Source organism: Danio rerio, chromosome 19, assembly GCF_052040795.2.
Source record: "Danio rerio strain M-AB ecotype USA chromosome 19, GRCz13ab, whole genome shotgun sequence".
NCBI lineage: Eukaryota > Metazoa > Chordata > Actinopteri > Cypriniformes > Danionidae > Danio > Danio rerio.
This window is the reverse complement of record NC_141039.2, coordinates 28,597,200-28,618,691: the sequence shown is the minus strand read 5'-3', so window position 1 is coordinate 28,618,691 and position 21,492 is coordinate 28,597,200. Positions and strand designations below refer to the sequence as shown.

The following is a 21,492-nucleotide window of genomic DNA, read 5'->3' as shown; positions in this document are numbered from 1 at the left end:
TGAACTCATAAAGGGTTTTTGTACCGCACTTAGTCTGACCTGTCACCTAAGACCTGTTTGCCTTGGGAGACCCTACCAGGGCCATAAGCCGCCGACAACATAGCTCTTTGGATCACTCAGGCACTCAAACCCCTCCACCATGATAAGGTGGTGGTTCAGGCAGTAATTTATTTAATGAGCTAATATTTTTTATATGTAACAACAATTTGATTACAATCTATTTACAATGTAATAATAACAAAATACATCTATTTCGTATCTTAAACACACAACATTAATTTATTTTGTCACTCCCCAGTCCTGATAAATGAAAAAAAAAATTATGAAAAAATCTAATTAGTATTTCTGTCTGAACAATTTTTTTTAAAAGAATGGTTCCATTTATACAACAGTTCTGTCTGGTTCTTGGTAATCTGACTGGCTGATAGTCGTGCGATATTTTGCCAGTTACATCACACAAAGGCCTCTTCACCCTTTACTGTGTACTTCGCCCACATACAGCCAGCAACAAGCAGAGATGCTACAGTTTGACAAATATTACTGTTGTTAGACAACAAAGTATACTTTTGAGGCTTTTTAAGTCTAGGATATAGTTGTTTAGATTGCAACTATGCAGTTTATTTGTAAGAATAGTGCCTATTTTAAAAATATTTACAATTTCTGAGAGACAGCTTGTCGGAGACCAAAGATGGCTGACATTGTCTATTCACAAGATGGCGCCAGGGCTGCATAATAAGCCCTTGCTTAGTGTGTTTTCCTGAGAGCGAATAAGAAGCTGAAAAACGGAAGCATCGTGGTTTTTAAAGTGGACCGGATCGAGTTGATAAGAAGCAGTGAATAAGAAGCTGGATTCATTCTCGTTCCTCCTTATTGCAAACACAACAGCAATCTGGTAAGTTTGTGATTGCTCTGTTTTTTTTTTCTAGCTTAATTATTGTGATATTGTAACGGTTGCTTAATGTTTGATATGCATTTCGTATAAATGTCCCCTTTAAGAGGACTATTCCTGTGGTTGTTTTACCTTTGAGATGTAAGCACGCATGCTGAGGAAAAGTGTGATGGTCGCTCTACCGTTGTATCATTCTTTTATTTCAATAATGCAACAATTTATTTTGCGACAGATGTTTAAGTGTATTTTTTCTTTTTCTTTTGCCTTTTCGACTCATTGTCGTTGACTTGGATGTATATAGTCGACTATAGTTGCACTTGGGAGTCACGCATAAAGGCCAATAGGAAGAGTGAAATACTTTTGGTCTCCTTTTTTTATTCCATAAAGTCTCCGTAAACGGTAAACGCTGGGACACCTGGCACCCGTCACAATACAGACGGCAACAGAGAAATACTGTAGACTGCAATAGACTGTAGGGAGATATCTCTGTAGACGGATGGTATGTCATGTCACATTCAGCCCTATAATCTTAAAATGTGAGCAAAATCAGTGGTTTTGTCATCACCTTAAAGGGGTCACACACCAGAAGCGCCGCTTCACATTACACTATAGAGAATCATTTAAACACTAGCTCTAAAGTGATGTTGGTGAATTAGTAATGGCTTCTGCTGTTCTGACGTCAGCTGCAGATGTGAAGGAATGGCAGAAGAAAGTAGTTCCTAATACAAAAGGGTTTTTGACTGTCCGTGTCTGATTTTCTTTTTATATACAAGATTGTGTCGTCGAACTGTTGTATAAACACAATAATACATATGCTACATTTAAAGTCTTAATTAGGTTAATTAGGTTAACTAGGCAGTTTAGGGTAATTAGGCAAGTTTTTGTATAAAGAGGGTTTGTTCTGTAGACTATCAAAAGTATATAGCTTAAAGGGGCTAATAATCTTAACCCTAAAATGGTATTCAAAAAAATTCAAACTGCTTTATTCTAGCCAAAATAAAACAAATAAGACTGTCTCCAGAAGAAAAAATATTATCAGACATACTGTGAAAATTTCCTTGCTCTAGTAAACATCATTTGGGATTTTAGCACAATTATACTGTACACAACACTAGGTTAAAACCCTGTGTTCCTGTAAGCCAGATCTATCCTCCATATCACCTCTAGTGTAATCTACCAACTTCCAGTAACTCTGACAGCACAAACACACACCCAATAGCACGACACAAGCAAGGACACTAAATTACATAATGGCATGCTTTATTACTCCTGCATGACGTTCAGCCATGATTACAACCACCCCACATGTGTGAGAAAACCAATGCCGATTCCCAGCAGTCTTTGGGGACAGAGGTTGACTGGGTAAACATGTTCATATATCAGCTGCTGTGATGTTGGTATGTGAACATGTGCATGAGAGACTGTTCAGAAAGGCCAAACTGACGTGTGATTATTCAAACCGTGGGGCTACACTGCCATTTATCACCACTATATATTTGTTTGAATGAAAATCTAACACAATAATTGCCTGCAACAATTTAAACTATTTGGCCATGTGGTGTAGTGAAATTCAATGGGAGCTGCATACTCTGGACACAGCATTTAGTCTTACAAAAAGCAAACAATGCAAACAATTTTTTCTAGCTTCTTATTTGTTGGGTGTACTTATTTACCATCATATGTTGTATGATAATTTGCAGAAACAATAATAAAAAAGTATTTACTAAAATGATTTGGCTATTTTTTTTTGTTGGTATTTTTGCTTTTGGCTTTTATTTGGATGTACAATTCTCACTATTAATAAACTGTTAACACGGACTTTTAACTGACTGGACATAAATAGTTATTAATTAGTTATTAAGTTTAGTTGTATTAGATATTAGATCATGTTCTTGATAAGTACTAATAAACATCCAGTATCTTAATACTCGGCAGGTAATAAGCCACTAGTTAATAGTGAGAGGAGGTAATTGAACTAAAGGGCTCTATTTTAACGATTTTTTAACGAAGTCATGGCGCAATAGCATTAAGAGTGTGTCCAAATCCACTTTTGTTTTTTTAGGGGAGAAAAATACGATCTGTGCCCCGGTGCATGGTCTAACAGGGTTGTGCTTATTCTCTTAATGAATTATATGTTTTGAATAAAACGTACATTAAACCAATCAGAGTCTCATCTCCCATTCCCTTTAAGAGTCAGTTGTGTCGCACTGTGACGCATTTGCTATTTATATGGCCAATTTTGTAAGTGGAAAAACTGAATGCTTTTTGAGGAAGAAAACAGTAAAGCAGACCATCTGCAGCAAGAGGATCAAGAACGAGCCTCATCTATTAGGCCTGTTTACTTTCTCTTTACTTTACTCCTTTACTTTCGTGAATGAGGAAATGGTGGAAACTCACTCCACTGAAGACATCCATAAGCCTACATATTTAAATTTGCTTGTTAAGATTTTTTTATAACTATTTCTAAATTACAGTCTAGTTTCCAGCAAATGAATAAATTAACAACATAAACAAATTGTAAAAAAAAAAAAAAAAAAAAAAAACAAGTTATGTCCAAACAAATATTCTATTGCACCTTACGGTGATGATTATGTCTCCAAAATCTGACAGGTGGACATATCTAAACTTGTTTTGATTAAAACAAATATGCATGAATTAAATCTTATTACTGCTACTAACTATATTATACTAATGCAAATTGTCATGAATAAACTGAAAAAAGCCCCCCTCCCCCTCCCTTAGTTCGTCAATGGAGCAGTCTATTTCAGTTTTTCAAAATAGCCACGTTCCAACAATTACCCTTAACACACCTCCTTTTCAGACCAGAACACCCATGATTGCACAAAGTGGCGCAAAGGGATTTGCTATTTAAACAATGTGTCGCAAAACAAGAAAATTACTGTTGCGCAGGTCTGAAAATAGCAACAAATCACGCCGTACACGTCTTGCGCCTTATTGTTCCGGGTGTATAAAAGGGCCCAAAGTGTTACTTTTGTATTTGGTAGCACTTCAACTTAAAAAAATTTAGAAGCATGAGCAAAAGTTTATAGCTGAAGCACCAGCCAAAAATAAATAAGTTCCACTATTGAATATTGAATATTACAAACATATTGTATTTGAAAACAACCCATATCAAACTAACAAAAACCAGCAACATTATAGTAACTTATGTTGTGATAACTAGTTGAAATTAGAGCAATAATAAAAAAAATTAGGGCATCACGGTGGTGCAGTAGGTAGCACAAATCACCCCACAGCAAGAAGGTCGCTGGTTTAAGCTCCGGCTGGGTCAGTTGGCAGTCCTGTGAGGAGTTTGCATGTTCTCCCTGTGTGTGTTGGGTCTCCTCTGGGTGCTCTGTATAGGTGATTTAAATAAGCTAAGTTAGCTGTAGTGTATGTGTATGTGTATGGGTGTTTCCCAGTGTTGGGTGGCAACTGGAAGGGCAACTTCTGCGTAAAACACATGCTGGATAAGTTGGCGGTTCATTCTGCTGTGGTGACCTCTGATTAATAAAGGGACTAAGCCAAAAAGAAAATGAATTAATGATTTCATAAATGAATGTCCAATAATAAATGATGATAATGATACAACTAAAGTAAATAAAAAAGTATCTCCATCTTGCTGCTCTGAGTGTACTGATTGCCACATATGATTGTATATGAACATAAAGTTTCTGCTACAAAGAGTCAAACTGTGAAAAATGAGTGGTTTGCATTCAACTATAAATGAAGCACTGCAGTAAGAAATAGTTTTATATCTAAATATTATATGTCAATTTAACTAACAAAAGTTTAGGTCACCAAACATACATTTGTATGATTATCATAATCAAATTCAAAACTGAGAACCGCAAACCACACAGTAGTAACTAAATATATAATTAATTTGCATCTCAAGACAGAATGACCAAAATAAAGGAAGAAAAGACTCTTGCTAAGGTGGAGGTTTTCCTGAGAGTTGCTATAGAATTGGTACTATGGATTGTTGCTAGGTTGTTGTTACACAGTTTGCAGCATTTGGGTTGCTTTCAAATTTGTGTGTGTTTATGTTTTATCTAATATTGGTATTTTATTTTAGATAGATTTCAACTGCTGAAAATGATTTCAATAGTTTTAAATTGCAGGGCTGCAGGACTATAGCTTTATGAAAACAAGCATTTTATTATAGAAATTTGATTAAACACCAGGGAAAATGTAATCTTTAAAGTGCCAGTGTGCATTTCATTAACTGTCCTCAGCTAGGAAAACACAACTCTTAATGAAGATCCTTTTCCTCAGATTTTGAAGTATCCAGGGAATCGTAAGTCTTCTCATATAAAAAAAACTAATCTGGCTAAAGCTGAATTAAAGATTGCTTTCTTTTAATTGTAAGATCTAACGAAAGAATGAAACCATATTAATTAATACAGCTGTCATCCTGAGCTATTGCAGTTTAAAAAAGAACCAGATAGAAGCCAGTGGTGCAGAACCAGATGGTTGATGGTAAAACCTAGCTCTGACGTACCGTGATAAAACTGAGGGAAAAATGTTCCAAAAAGTGAAAGGTGTACAAAAGTGTGGTTGTCATAGCAACCATAGACAGTCCGTGGACTCATCAATACAGAACATCTGTGAGTGACGGTGGATCAGGAGATTATGGAAGGAGGAAAGGAGATTGCTAGGGTCCTAAGAGAAAAGAAACAGTGCAATGAAATGCAAATTTCGAGTAAAAGGTTGAACAGACTGAGAGATTGGGAGATGGGGGAGGACTAGATGAAAAAAATGTGATCCAGGCCAAAAAAAGCAACAGGCTGAGAGAGATGGAGAAAAACATTGTGGAGACAAAATAATAGACTGAAAGCATAACAGATTCAGACTGTGAGAGATGCAAAAAATAGAGCAATATATATCTTATTTTAATATGCTGTGCCAGTGAGAAAAAAACTGCAGCAACAGAAAATCAGATGAAAATCTAAATCTGGGAAAATCAATCAATCAATCAATCAATCAATCAATCAATCAATCAATAGGTTGACATCAGAGTTGGGCGGAACGAATTCCACGCATACTGTTTTCTAATTACATTTTTTAGGAATGCAGTAATGTAACGAATGACATTTTAAGTTAGTGTAATTTGATTACAGTTACTAAAGTCAGTATAGTTGCATTACTTACATAAAAATATAGTTTTTAGAAGAAACAAAAGCTTCTGTTAAATCACGTTTTCTGTTGCAACGTAAGTTAATAAGCATGCCCTTTTAAATAGCTGGAGAACAGGAGCTGAAATGGCTGCTGTCAAGAGTGGTTGCTTTTTCAAGTGGAAATACAGACATGACTTTGATTTCATTGAGCATAAAAACAAAAGTATTGCTGTGAAATGCAGTCTAAAGAACTTTTAACTCGATCAGCAACTTGCTCAAGCACTTGAACAGAAAGCATTCTACAACAATACTCATCACCAAAGAGGACACCAGCGCCTAAATATACACATTTCGGCAGATTAATTACCTCAGAAAAACACAGAACACCCAAACAGCTAGGTTTCCAGTTTTCTTTATGTCTTCTTTTGTGTAAAAAAAAAAAAAAGACAAACAGGATTGGAACAAGTGAATGATGAGAGAATGTTAAGTTTTGATCAAACTCTTTGAGGCCCAATCCCAATTCTATTTTTGTACCAATACCCCTTCCCTTTCCCCATGGCTCTTGAAACAGAATGTGAAGGGGAAGGGCTTTAAAATGAACCCCTAAGAAATGGGACATCACTACAATACCAGCTTATGTCATCATATGTCTTCGCGATCTCTTGTTTCATATGAGATCAGACGATGGTGACTGCTGTAGTTATTCCAGTTGTGTTATTTTTTGGTATTTATCTTCAGGAAATCACTGAAGTCATATATCATGTTATCATAACAATCTGATGTGGCAATATGATTATAACTGTACTGTGCACTTACACCGTGGCCATATTCATCACAAAATGTTGTGGGACTGCTATAAAGGAGTTAATATTAAGTATTATAGATTTAGCAGTTTTTTTTAAACATTATGGTAAAACATGAGTGTGTTTATAATTGTATTAAAACATATGCTTGTTTGTTGTAAAAATTCATATTAATGACAAAAAGATACTCATTTGTGGATCTCCTTACTTCTGAGTGCATCCATGCTGCTGTTGTGGCTGGTGTATTGTGGGAAATTTTCTTACCCCTTGGTTTTAAGTGCAATCCTGAGAAATCTCAATTTGAAAGGGTATCTAACCCTTCCCCTTAGCTCTACGCCTTCAAGCTAAAGAGAATTGGGACACTCCTACCCCTTTATGTGTAAAAAGGGGAAGGGCTAAGGGGTAGAATTGGAATTTTATGCCCAAGTCTATTATATATGTCTAGCTGCTCTGTTAAAGCCATTGTAATGTTTTCAGCGTGTTCAAGTCCTGTTTTACGTGACCACATGGCTTGTGCTGTTTCTTTGTGTCATGTGCCCCTGTCTATTGTCTAGTCCCACCCTCCTTGTTAACCTATTATTAGTTTATTCAGTTCACTTGTTTGTTAATTCTTTCTGCTTTCTCGTGCTTCTTTCTGATTCCTCGTGTCTGCTATCTTGTGCCAGTTTGTCGTCGTTTATCCTGTTTTTTCTTGTTCCAGCCCTCATCCCTACCAGACTGCCCTGCACAGTCCAGTTTTCCCACTCGGGATAGTTTTTGTTGCTTTTTGTCTTATTTTTGTTTATAATTGTTAAACCCATTTTTTAGTCTGTATTTAAGACCTTGTTCCCTTTCCCTACATTAGGCTTCTCAAAGACTTCATTTCGTATTGCAAGACCATGCCACAATCCAGCACAATGCCATTCTGCTTGATTTGTAATGAGACAATGGGAGTTGCAAAAGACTGGAATGGAACTGAGAAATGCCACTATAAAACAAAACATGGACATTTTGAACCTCATGTATCTACAAAATACTGATATAAAAAACGCAAAACTCAACACCTAATGTTTTTATTGAACACCTTTTGTATTTTTCACTATTTTGGAGAGGGGTCTGGATTCAGACCTGGTGCAGTTGGCCTGCATGCAATGCTTTTTTAATGCCCACACCTAACCCCACCCCTCATCACTAGCTCCATTGATTGCATTGACATTGCATCTCTGAGATATGCAATATCAGCTTGCATCATCATGGCTGCATCCAGATACTATTGGCCTACATTTTGTTGTGTTTTATACAAAAATGCATTTATTCATTAGTGGTTTTGCCACATTTGCATTGTATTTAATGTGTTTTGAATGCAAATGCCACTTTAGTTAAAGAAAAATAAATAGTTTTAGCTTTGACCTTAATAACAAGACAGATGTCAGATTTGGACCTTTAAATGTAGATATTAAGAACCCCTGCCCAACATCAACCTTGACAGTAACCTTGGTTTTTAAACTTGATCTTTGGGTTGTTCATATTGGTTGCCTAGGTGTTGCTATGCAGTTGCAAGTGTGTTCCTGGAGCAATGGCTTTCTAAGGTGTTCAATGCCTTAGCGAAAAAGAATCCTTCCAGTCCTTCAGAGGTTGTTTTTAAATATTCTTGATTTTTTAGGGCTCGTGTGGCTTCTTGTGCCATTCAAAAATCATAAGTATGATCCTGGAAAATAATAATGAAGAAAAACAGTAATAATCTTAAAAAAATGTTTCACAATTTATCATGTGCAGCAATGGGCATAGAGTTTGTCCTTCATCACACATAATTACAGCATTGGCTCATTTTAACCATTTCTGTCACCTCTGATGGATGTCTGCACTTTTTGTTCCCACCATTGCAACCTTCACGAGAACCACCATTGTAGATTAAATCACCTAAAAAGGAATACGCTTTAAGCATCAGCCACATCTGCCTCCATTTGCTCTTTTTGTTCCCAGTGCAAAGTCACAAAGGCCATCCAATCAGAGAGAAGTGGCTCTGTTCAACAATGTCTCGGATTAAAGGGAGTATTTATGGATAAATTAGCTCTTGGTTGATGAAATGGGATGCAAAACTTGATAGTGGGAAGTTCAAGATAGCTCCGGGAAGCACATGGACAGAGAGAGTGTGGAGTGTGAGAGCTTAAGAGTAAGAAATGGAGAGAATGTGCCTTGGCTGTAATAATGGTGGCAGTGAAGGGAACAACTAATTGGAGAGACAGACATGTGAGATGCGGGCAGAGGGAACCTTCCAAATGAGCTCACTGCCCTGGGGAAATGGATGGATGCATCGGGCTAAGAGACTAGAACAACAGACGGCAGAACAGTGAGAAGAGTTGCAGACACCTTATTAGACTTCAGAAAATAATTTGACTGTGCACAGAGCGTGTAGCGTATCTCATCTAATCGTTAGCTATGGAAACACAGCTGAAACTCATTCCAAGCATTGCTAACAAGCATGGATATGCTGTTTTCAGTCCTGGCTGTCATTCGTTTTCAGGGAATGCTTGCTGCTGAAAGTTACAATATGCTACATAACTCTTGCACTGATGTCCAATATGGAGTTATGCTAGTTGAGGAAATCTACATCAGTCTGGAGAATATGTGAAGCTGAACTTGACACAATTCACTGAAAATTTCTTAACATATGATAGAACAATTATTTTAGCTTCCTACTATAATTCATATGTACATACAAAACCTCAATAATATACAATAAGCAATAGCAAGCTTATGTGTTTGGCCAGAGCTTACAGTAGGTGATATTCCAAAATGCTAACTATTAGCATAAAAGCTTTGAAAACACAGTCCCTCCCCTGCCGTTCAAAGCCACGCTTTCTGAAATCACAAACGCACACCTTAAAGATGACAGCAGACACTTCACTAGATTATGTCATTCACCAATTAGAAAACTTCACAGTACTTTATAATACTACAATTCTGAATGAAAAACTGTATTGTATCAAGAACGTTTTCAGTTGTGTATCAAGCAACACTTGTCAAAATGTGCAATATTTTATGCATGCAAGGATCTCTGGTCTCACTCTCTCAAGCGCTTTGTCCTAAAGCGACTACTGTATGCTTAGTGCTTGGCCAGCGGGATGCAGGAATTACACTTATTACTTAGCCATACTTACACGCTATTTCAAACAGAATATTCAGAGTAGCATGGTTTACAATATAGGGAGCATGCCACAGGTTGTCATTGTTCAAAAATGAACCATTGTGAATATAAAACCAACTACACCTCAGTAAAGCAGGCTAGGCATAATACCGCTATTTATGTATGTTTTGTTATTAAACTAAGTAAAAATCTATATTATAAATGCAGTAAAAGGGCTCTCAAGAAATTGAAGATGATTACATCAATCTTTAGCTGGGAGATTTTCGTGGCTGAACAAAAATTCTACATAAATCTACATAAGCTTTGCGTGACTAAAATAGTTTTAAAACATACTGTTACCTGTCTAAAACAAATACTTCAGCCAGTACTTCAGAAATTCTACTTATCAGAACTATGGCAATTGTTGGCCAGACAAATTTTAAATGGATGAACATTTTTTAGTCTTATGCCTTACCCAGAATTAAAAAAATGCATTTAAATACATTTAGATCATTTACTTTAATCATTGCTACTGGAATGTGAAGAGACATTCAACCAGCACAACAAAAAATTATTCTGAAGACAATCACCTATTGCACCTATAAGCTTAAATAAACTAAAATAAGCAAACAAAGGTTCACCATTGTAAAGGAATTCTGTAAGCTTATGTGTGAGTTTGTGCAGCTAGTTTTATTCTGAATATTGTGGATGTGCTCAGAATCAGTTGTGAAGACTGTGGATAATACGTAATAAAACTCGAAATAAAGTTCTACTCTATTTCTTGTGTAAACTGATCATTTAATTTCATAGGATCTTAATGAATCATCAAAAGCCATGAGTACTAATTTTGTTTTGCCAGCATATATACAGTTTAACCCCTCCCCCACACACATTTCTACATTTAATAGTTATAATAACTTATTTCAAATAACTGATTTATTTGATGTTTGCCATGATGACATGCCATGATACTTTTCAACACACTTACAGTATATACAGCTTAAAGTGACATTTAAAGGCTTAACTAGGTTAATTAGGTTAACTAGGCAGGATAGGGTAATTAGACAAGTTATTTTAATTCAATGGTTTGTTCTGTAAACTTAAAAAAAATAGCTTAAAGGGGCTAATAATTTTGACTATATTATATATAATATTGGCAACATGGCTACTGCTGTGGATACTGCTTCTTTAAAAAAAAATGTTGCTATATTTACAAATGTCGGATAGACATTTGACGTAAGGACCAAAGGTTACATTTTATTTCTAACTCTGTTCCAAATCGTTATAAAACAAATATTCAGCTCTGTGCTCGACTTCTCACAGGGGACATCTTCCACATTCTGAGAGGTGTGACACAGTGGCCTGGTGACCAGCCAACCATGAACACCAACCAATCTGCAAATCACAACACACTCGACCAGCTAACCAATAAGAGTTCGTTGAGAGAGGGTCTTCGTAAAACCAGATATTAAGACAATTGCTTTAATGCTATTTGAAAAATCATTGTGCATTTATTTTAAAGCATGTGAAAAGATGTTGCTGTGCACGCCATAAGCACAACCTGAACAAAAAAAATCCATTATGCCACCCCTTTCAACTGAAGTAGATCAAATCAGAATAATTTCCTCTTGATGGTCATTACTAGGTGTGTTGTATAAAACACTCAGCTGAGCTTTAGAGAATGGGTATTCAGGAGGCTCAGGCAGAGCACGTCTTTAATAGCCCTGAGCAGAACTCGAACTAACAGACTCCTCTGTGGTGACAGACTCGCACGAGGTGACCTGCGGCTAAGGGTAATTACCACTCTTCCCCACTGTCAGAGAAAGGTTACTCATCCCGCACACATGCATCTGGGTTTTTCTGGGCAAGTACCGGGTGACATTTACTGTCAGAAAACAAACAAGCAAAAGCACAGACTTCAATCATTTCTGACTAAGAACAGCCATCTCAGTCTTTTGCAGAACCTAAATTTAAATCTCTCTCCCAAAGGGGTGAATGAATTAAATTATTGCATACGTTTAGTATGCAAAATCTTTTAACAAGAATCTAGATCATTTAACAACGAATAGAGAGTGTTCGTTGCACAAAAGCCCCAGTCTTCCGTCAGTCTGACAACAGAAGACCAGGGGCCTCATGTATCAACGCTGCGTACGCACAAAAACTTTGCGTACGCCAGGTTTCACGCTCAGAATCGCTCATGTTTGGATTTACTAACAATGAACTGAACGTGGGAATGTGCACAGCTTCACGGCAGCTTTCTGGCTGGCATACGCACATTTTTTGTGCGTGTCTGTTTTATTTCCATTGGCGACTCCTAGAGGCAGTTGTGTTAAATTCCTCTCTACAAAGTGTCTGAGCCTTGCAATGGCAGCTGTATGAGACGGGTTCATCTAGCAGGTAAATAAGGTTTCCATACCATACAGTTGACCAGCTAAACATTAAAGCACAATTTGCAGCAGTCGCCTGTTTTCCCAATGTAATCTGAGCTATCTACTGCACGCACATTGCTATAAAGACACTATCTGAAGATGAATTTGCATGCGTGAATCAGAAACATTTCCATTCAATAAATGTGCAAATAAAATATGATGTACAAACTTATTGATGATTCCTACTTGTCTTTCTCGTGATAAATAGTAGGCAAAATCTGATATGTACAGGGGAAAAAAAGAAGAAAGAGTTCATCAGACGCTGGATTCGAGCCGAGTTTATGCTCGAACATGTCAAAACAGGATCACATGCGTCTTAAGAGGTGCGCCACTGAGACTGCTAAGGGTACTGCAACATTTTACAGATATAAACCACACAATTTCTTTTCTAATTCACTCAGTGCGATGTTTAGACCCAACTGCGTTAACCGCATCAGCTAAACTCTCCCACTCTATTTTTTTTCTTTTGTTGTTAATTCCGGAGAACAAACTTGCAAATAACATCGCTTTTCTCCGGTCTACCTCCGAAAGCAGCACCTCCATTTCACATTCTGTTCAAAATTTCTCTTTTTGCTTGATTTTGCCATTGCTTTTTCATTGGGGTTTTCCATTAGCATAGTCATTAGCATATTCATACTGGGGAGGAGGCAGGGAGGGGTTTTGTGCTCGTGCATGTTGCGCTCAGTTTCACGTTCATTCGGATGTACAAAAGAATATGCGTGAGATTCGGCGTACGCAGTGTTTCATACATCTGAATTTTTTTCTGCGTACGCACATTAACAGCTTTGTGTGTACGCAATGTTTTAGTAAGATTTCCACGCAAGTCTTCGTACATGAGGTCCCTGGACTTCTTCTATTGGCTAATGACTTCTGAAAAAGCTCTCTGATTGACAAGGCAACCAATACAACATTTGTGTTCCTTATTATTTTATTTTATTTTATATTATTCCATAATATTTAAGAATTAGCTCACCCAAAAAATGAACATTATGTCATTGATTACTCATCCCCATGCTATTCCAACCCCACTGAAGCCTTCATACATCTTCAGAGCAAAATTTAGCAAATTTTAGATAAAATGTGAGGGCTCCCTCATCCTCCATAGACAGCAACGGTTCTGAGAAGTTCAAAATCCAAAAAAGGAACAAAATATCACTGTCAACATATTAAAAATATGACTTTGTTGGTTCTACTGTGATAATATCAAGCTCCAAAAACTCTTTTGAGTGTCTAAAAGTGAATAATTAATAACTAATAATAATTAATAACAACTTTTTAAGTGAACTAATCCTTAAGATGTGGAAATGTAAACTCAATAACAGGCTGGTGGGAAATCAATAAATTTAATTTCATGTATGAATGTTGTGTTCAGTCATAAATGTCTATGCCATAGACTTCACAATACATGCTACATGCTTTTGTAAATTCACTTTGTTAGAGCATTAGGCACTGTGGTGTTCTTCATCCATTTGGGTGCTTCCCATTGCAGTGGCTTTGTTCAAGGTTGACTGTTAAAATATGTGACACATGTCCCCAGGACATCCTGTAGGAATTAAACCCCTAACAGACATCATTTAAATGGACATACTATAATCCAAATGTATTTCCTGAGGCTCATGCTGGTAGGTGGCTGTATACAGCATATGTTTTGCCTGGCACTTGATGCTGCAGCTTATATTCTCAGTCTGTAGTGTGAAAGCTGCAGGTCATTGAAGTTTGTTGCATCACTCCTGCTTTTTCAGATATATATTTTCCCACTCCTCGTCATGGTGAATCAAACACATGCTCATGCATATTATCACGCCCACTAATTCTGACTTTTAAAGAATCAGTGGTGGTGTATCATAGTGGAGTGCTGCTGCAAAATCACAATACAGTAAACCTGACTGTTAAAGTTTCTGTTGTTTTACTGTTGACTGAGGCAACATTTACAGTAATATGATTCAGATTTAAAAAGCATAAGTTTTGTAACACATACGCCTTGCGTCCACACTACCTCGAGTTTTTTCGAGCCCAGAAAATGGAGCATTTTGGAAACACAGAAGAGGTGTTTACGCTGCTGCTTCACATCAATGTGGATGGGGGAAAGTAGAGACATCTGAAAACGGAGGCATGGCTGCAAATATTTGCACATTTTTTCCTTGTAAGTTTAGACTTTGCAAGTTTGCTATAGAAAACAAACTCCAAAAGACACGTTGGGTAAATCTTCAAAGGGAACAGTGTACTTTATAATGTCACTCACATCACAATGGCTACGTTGTTTCACTATCTTAACAATAAAATGAAAACCTGATGTAAGGAACTGCCTATTTTCATTTTGATATTAACAACTTAACAGATACCAAAAATCTTAAAGCCACTTGTAGTTACATATTTATAAAAGCATTATCTTCATCTTCAATGTTTGCATATTAATAACAAACCAGAGCCTATAACATAACTGCCTCCTTTCATTTTCAAAACACGAAACAGACCCTGTCTCTTCTGCTGAATATCAGTTTTAATAATCCATAATGACCATTATAAAAGTATAATGTACAATACGTTTATACTATATAGGAAAGAAAGGCAAGCAATCAGTCAAATGTGTACGCGGTTACACAAATTAATATAGTAACTTATCTTTGTGCTCAGCCAAAACACGTTACCTGAGAATAAATAATAGATTCAAAAGACCAAAGAGTCATTAGATAGAGACAAGATAAATCGAATATCACGCTTAACAACTATAGTGAGATGTAACCAAGCAGTACATCCTTGATGAACTGTCTGCCATGCACTGCTCTCATCTGGGGAGGTGTGCTTAAAAAACCCGCTAACTGCCTGGAGCTCAGACCTTCACATACACTGCAGTGCATGCCAGAGTGTGCGTATGGTCAGGAGATATAGTGTGGATAGAGATATTTTCAGAAAAGCTAGGTGAAATTCCAGTGTGGACAGGGATTGTTTTCGATCCAAAATGCCATTTTAAATCTAAAACTTATTTTTGTAAACGGGCCTAAATTGCTTGCTGAATCTTCCAAAATCCACAGTACCACTAAAAACTTGTTAGCATGCTGATGAACTGACTACATGCAAATAGCAATAAACAATGTGTTTTTTTTAAATCTGTGACTTTCCCTGCTTTCCATAATTCCTCAAATTAACTAGGTTCAAGAACAATGCAAACAGCATGAAAATTAGCAATGCTGCCAGCAGGCACAATTCATTTATATTGTCTGAAGTTTAGGGTAATTCTTAATATGAAACATCCCAAAGGTGAACTGAGAATTAGTGTGCAGCTGTAATCCATAAAGACAGGGTGACATCTACTGTGTCTGGGAGTAGCCAGAGAAACCGTTTTCATTCTTGCATAAGCTTCAAAGTCACTGGGGTCTTGTATGTGCACTAGACTAACATTCCTTCAACATGGGAACCATGTGGTCCTAACAAAGTCATCAGGAATGATTTTCAAAACAGGAATCACATTTCAGAGGTTTAGTCTCTAGAGATGATGCCTAAAAATCTGTTTACAATCAATATAAGGCTTTACCAAATTTTCAAGGCTATCTAGTTTCTTAAATGCTTTTGGAAATGTAAATAAGCTCATGTAAGCAAAAGTCAAAATGTCGTGGACATTTTAGGAGATTTAGAATCACCGGCCATTGTCACCGAATGCATTTTTAAGCTTTAAAAAAGTGAATTTCTGTAGGTCTCTGCAGAGCACGTCAGAATGTCTGAGAAAGTGTTGTTGACAGTTCTCGCACATACACAATGAGCAGTATGAAATGTGTGGGGCAAGAGAAGATTTTCCACTGGTTAATCGAACGCAAATGTTTGGTAATCTTTGGTGGATACAAAAAAAAGTGTAAAAGGATGATAATATTGGTAAAAATAGAAACAATATTTACAAATTCTAAAAAAAAAATACTTGGGCAGCGATTAATATAGATGGGGGGCCAGCCAAAGTAAAGTCTATGTGTGGGAAGCAATGTATTATTTCAATTACGGCATAGCTTTCTGAAAACTGTATTTGTAGAAAATAAAAAAAATAGAGGTCAGCTGTATATATATATTTAGTTTTATATTTCCTCTTTTCTTACCACAATTGTTCTGGCTAAACATGGGATGATAACCAGTTTCAAGGTTTACTTCGGTTTGGAAAAGTCAAGGTTTTAAAACCGGCAAAGTTTTCTTTTATACCAATCCTAGTGGCGAGTTCAGACGGCATGATTTTCAAAGTAGTCACGTCACTGATGTTGCCAAATTTACAGTAATTTATCCTTCGTTTCTTGGGTCCAAACAGACTTAAAATGAGCGTTTTTTAACTTCTCCCCCAAACTCCCGCTGGCCTGCAGGTACCCATACTAGTGGATGCTATTTTCTCATTGGCTTGAGGTAATCGCAGATGTTGTTTTCAATCAGAACTCATTTCACTCATTGATTCAAATCGCAGACAGCTGCCAAATATCTCACGGATATCAGCAACACATCAGCGATTCTCTTAGATTGCGTCTTTGATAGTTCATACTGTGTGATTGTTACTCATGTGAACGAGCATATTTGATGATATGATATTTTTATCCAAAGTTTTTATATTGTCAGAATCTTGCTGCTCAAGCCAAGTTGTGGCCTAAGGGTTATTGAGTTGGACTACTAATGTGAAGGTTATACTGTAGGTTTGAGTCTTAGGTCCGGCAGGGAGTATAGATGGGGGTAATGTACTCTCTTCCACCTTCAATACCATGAATGAAGTGAGACCCCTCAGTAAACTCCCTGACCCCTTAACTGCTCCCTAGCAATTGCCCTGGGTATGTGTTCACTGTGTGTGCATATGGATGGGTTTAATGTCGAGTACAAATTTGGAGTTTGAGTTACTATACTTGTGCACGTTATATTAACTTATTTGATATATGAATTTACATAATTAATAATGATATAAATAATAACTTACTTGCAAATTAAACTAGATATATTCATTTTAATAAAGAGAGCAAAAGTATGATTGAATAATTCTGCAAATTCTGTTCAGTGCATGTATTCTTTTATTATTTATGTATACAACCTTTTTTTAAAAAAAAAGTCTTTTTAAGGATTCTTAAGTTCTTTTAAGTCTTTTCATATATATTTTGCATACTGGAATTTACAAATAAACATTCTTGTTTACAGTTTTTTGTTAAGTACTATGGTTATTTTTGTTTGTTTGTTTGGAATCTTACTGCAAAAACAAAATAAGACTATGGATTGGTACATTGACACATTGTGTGCTTCATTACTTATGAAAAACAAAAGTCACTAATAGAGATGTCTTACCAGAGAATCTTCCACGTTGAAGTTAAACATATCCATGGCTTCTGTCTTTAGCTTGGAGACAAAGTCCTTGTACTCTGGGTTCTGAGGCTCTCTGTAGGTCAGGATCTTCACACTCTGTGGGTATTCAACACAAAGACAAAATTTAGGCTTAAAGTAAAAGATACACATAGGTTATGTTTTTGTTTTGGGACCCCCAAAAAATAAAAATGACGCCACCCCCTCAAATTAACAACTGTACTTAAATTTTTTTTTAATTGTATTATTCAATACATTTATATTATTATATATTATTCATTATCTGGATTAATTTTTGAAAGATGTTAGTTGAGTTGACATGGTTTCAGTGCTTAAATCTATTGATCAAATCTTCATGCGCAGTGTTCATTGTGGTCTGCTCTCACTGGATTCCATCAAGCCATATTTTGTGTACGAGTCGTCACTTTACACAGTTTTTATGCCATTTTATGCTTTTTTTTTCTGCCTATGCACAGCTAGATTCTTCTGTATTTACCCTTACAGCTGAGAGTCTAAATGCATCTAAAGATTTAAAGCTTTAAAGTTTTAAAGAGTTTTGTCATTCATCAGCCTGTTAACAGTTAACTGTACTGTTGTAACTAGCAATACTACAATGGAGGCTGTAGTGGTTCAGTGTGTTTTGTTTATTTTTATTTCTTTTTTTTGTGCACATCATAATTTACTCAGGTCGACAATCCTGACTTACACTGATAAAAAATAATTTCCTAAATGCAATCTAGAATTGGGTATCAATTCTAGTTCAAAGAGCCACAAGTTTTACTTTGCATAATTTTAGAAGCTTTGCTGACTTTAAAATGTTCATACCAGTGTGTTCTATTAATAATAATACTGAACATTACATTTAAATTAGTTACACAAATAAATATGTATATATTTAATAAATAATAATAAATATATAATATATAAATAAATAAATATTTTTTGAGATATTGAGCTCTATTAAATACAGAGCACTAATACATTTTAATATTTAACAATTAATTACCCCTAAAACATAACACAAACAGATAGATTATAATTTGTATAGGCTATAGTGGTTTTACTCAGGGTGTATACAATTTAGTTTTTTTTTAATCATCCAGTTATGAACCAATGTGAGTAAAAGGTCCACTGCAGAGCTCATTCAGCTGTCATTAGTGTAACAGGAGTGAAACTCTGAGAACTCGCTGATGTGATGACAGCTCCATTCATTGTTATTGCAGCACTTTTTGCTTTACAATTTTAATATGTTTGTTTGCCATGCTGCAAAGAGGACCGTCTGATATTTGTACAATGCAAAGTGTGAAGCCTGTCGCACTGTGGACGATGAGCAATTTTGTGCCGTGTCTTTAAAATGCTATTTGTTCCCTATGAGTGAAGCCTGCGCAGAGAGGCGCGCACTCCGCAGCACCCAGCTGATCGGTTAGGAACGCAAGCCATAAACAGGGTAGTGCTTTCAGCCACCGATAATGTTCTTATTGATCATGTATTTTAACTGAAATATAGTCAGTTAAATAGACCTGAGGATTCATTTAGTTGTTTAGCTTAAAAGAGGTACGCGTAAGTGAAAGGTAAACGCCATCAGGTGAAGCAGACAAGCGCCAAAAATCACAGGAAGTGCCCGAAGCGCTTATTCAATAAAAGTCCCCGTGCACAGAGGCGGGCCGCTGCGCTTCTTTTCCTGTGTCACAAAAGTGTCACCTGCATTTAAATGACATAAGCATAAAGCTTAATTTTTGCAGTACTTTTGAGCTCAAATTATAATAAAAAATATATTTACCTTCAGAATGATGCGGGACACAAAATTTATCCATGTGGGCCCATTGATTACCCCTCATCTAAAATGTCTTTGCGGCCCCCCTAGCGCCATCTGGCGGCCTCCCAGGGGGCCGCGGCCCCCAGTTTGAAAACCCCTGCCCTAATCAACATGAGAATAGAGTCCCAATTGATTTTTTAAATATTTTATTGATAATTTATGTATTGAAAATAACTAACAATGGGTTGTAGAGTAAAAAGTAAACATCCGGTAGTATGATTAGCTAATGATTTTGTAATGTAATATGCATTTATATAGCACGTTTATTGTGCCATGCAGCCAAAATGGTTTACAATCCTGTGACTCCTTTTGAATATTTCAAATTTAATACATTTAAATATTTTAATTTAAAAGTTCCTTAATGACTGGATGCTGTGGTTCACTTTTGAGAAGCATAAACACTCTGTCCAATCTTTATTAGAATGCAGAGAGAACAAGGAGTGTTCCACCTTCTTATCAAAGCGCTGAAGGACTACCCTAAGAGATTCAAAGTTGATTTCAGGATGTCAGTGGCTGGGTTTGACACAAGAGTCAAGCTGTTCTGCAATCATCTGTTACAATCTGTCTTTATAATCTGTATCTGTGTATTTCGCATATTATTATTAAGTTCTCTGAGCTGCGTGTCTGACGGCATTCTGGATTTTGACTTTTGCTTGTACGGTGGCTATGAACTGTCAAAACACATCTTGAAATATATGATATGGATGCAAAAATGTGACTTGATCTCAATGGTTTAGCCACACTAATAGTTAACTAATTTACTACATTCAGAAAAAAAAAACACATTCAAAACCTGTTGATTTTAGCTGAATAGCTTCAATATAAGATTATTTTGGTGGTGTATCATTGAGTATAGATGGATTGAATTGTATTTTTTATTGTAAAACTTACAGGATGTTTTTTTAAAGCACAATGAACTCTTACATGTTTTAAAGACCAAGGGAGTTTTCATTTCTCAACTTCAGACCCTTTTAGAAATCATTTGTTTTATGCACAGACATGTTCAACTCAACAATTCAACTTTGGTTTTGGTTGATGTTGTTCAAAATTATGAAATACCACCACTTTGTTTTTGTTTGAAGTATTCCAAGGCCTTCAGGCAAAAAATAAAAAAATAAAATAAAAATTGTTGACAGAAAATCGAATACAGAAGTTGCACATTTTTCAGCAAAGTATTGATCATGTTAATAATTTAAAAGAATCAAATGCACATCAACATGAAATGGTATTTTAGACTTTACAAGGTTAGATCTAAAGAATTAGTGCGTTTATTAGGATATACATGTATGTATCTATGTGAATCGATATCAAATGAAAGCTCAAAAGCTCAAGCTCAAAAAAGCCACCACAACGAATCACTTTGTGTCCCTTCTCGGAGGACTTTTAGATTTGTGTATTACAAATTATGATTTGTGTGAAGTGGATGGGGATAATAGAAGCTGACGTTGATAATAACAGTGTGTGTCTGCTGGCTTTTCAATAGCACAGAAAGACCAAACAGCTAGAAATCGTTACAGTGACATAAATTTAATTATTTTACAGCAAGAGCTTTTGAAAAGATTGTCTTGTTTATCAATGTTTATTTTGAGCAAACCTGAAACTTAAACTTACATACGACGAGCTTTATTACACTGTACACACAGGCAATAGCTTAAATAATGTTGCTTGTTGTGGGAGGCATTAATACATCTGAAGTACCACTTGTATTTTAAAGAACTTAGTATTTTTATTTATTGTCTTTAGTATGGGTTTAATGGTACATGGAGGCTATGGTTTGGTACTGTATGCGCCTTGGTTTTGGGGTCACAGTTCAATAGGTATAACAGGAATAACACTGTAACCAATAGCCAGTGCTTGCTTTACTGTTTATTTTGAGCTGGAGCTAAAGAGTGCTACTGTACTTGTGATGCAAAAGTTCAAAACAAACTAAGTATTGAAAAATAAAATTTTAGAATTAGACTGCGTAATAAACTATATAACTTTCAAAGGTTGAGCCCAACTCTTTCCTAACAACATTAAAAC

At 36.1% G+C, this 21,492-nt stretch overlaps 1 protein-coding gene across 6 annotated transcripts in view; it reads right to left on the bottom strand.

Annotated features, from left to right (window-relative positions):
* npr1a (natriuretic peptide receptor 1a) overlaps nt 1–21,492 on the bottom strand; it is a 238,772-nt gene that overhangs the window by 112,037 nt on the left and 105,243 nt on the right. For 5 of the 6 annotated variants that reach the window (XR_015516012.1, XM_087294615.1, XM_087294617.1 and 2 more), the window contains one exon: nt 17,640–17,753. Coding sequence is in view for 4 of the 6 variants with exons in the window: in XM_087294615.1 (XP_087150741.1) it covers nt 17,640–17,753 (114 nt within the window). In the remaining 2 variants the exon portion in view is untranslated. Of the gene's footprint in view, nt 1–1,934; nt 2,064–17,639; nt 17,754–21,492 lie in introns of those variants that run through there. The other variant, XM_087294619.1, reaches the window with a different exon arrangement.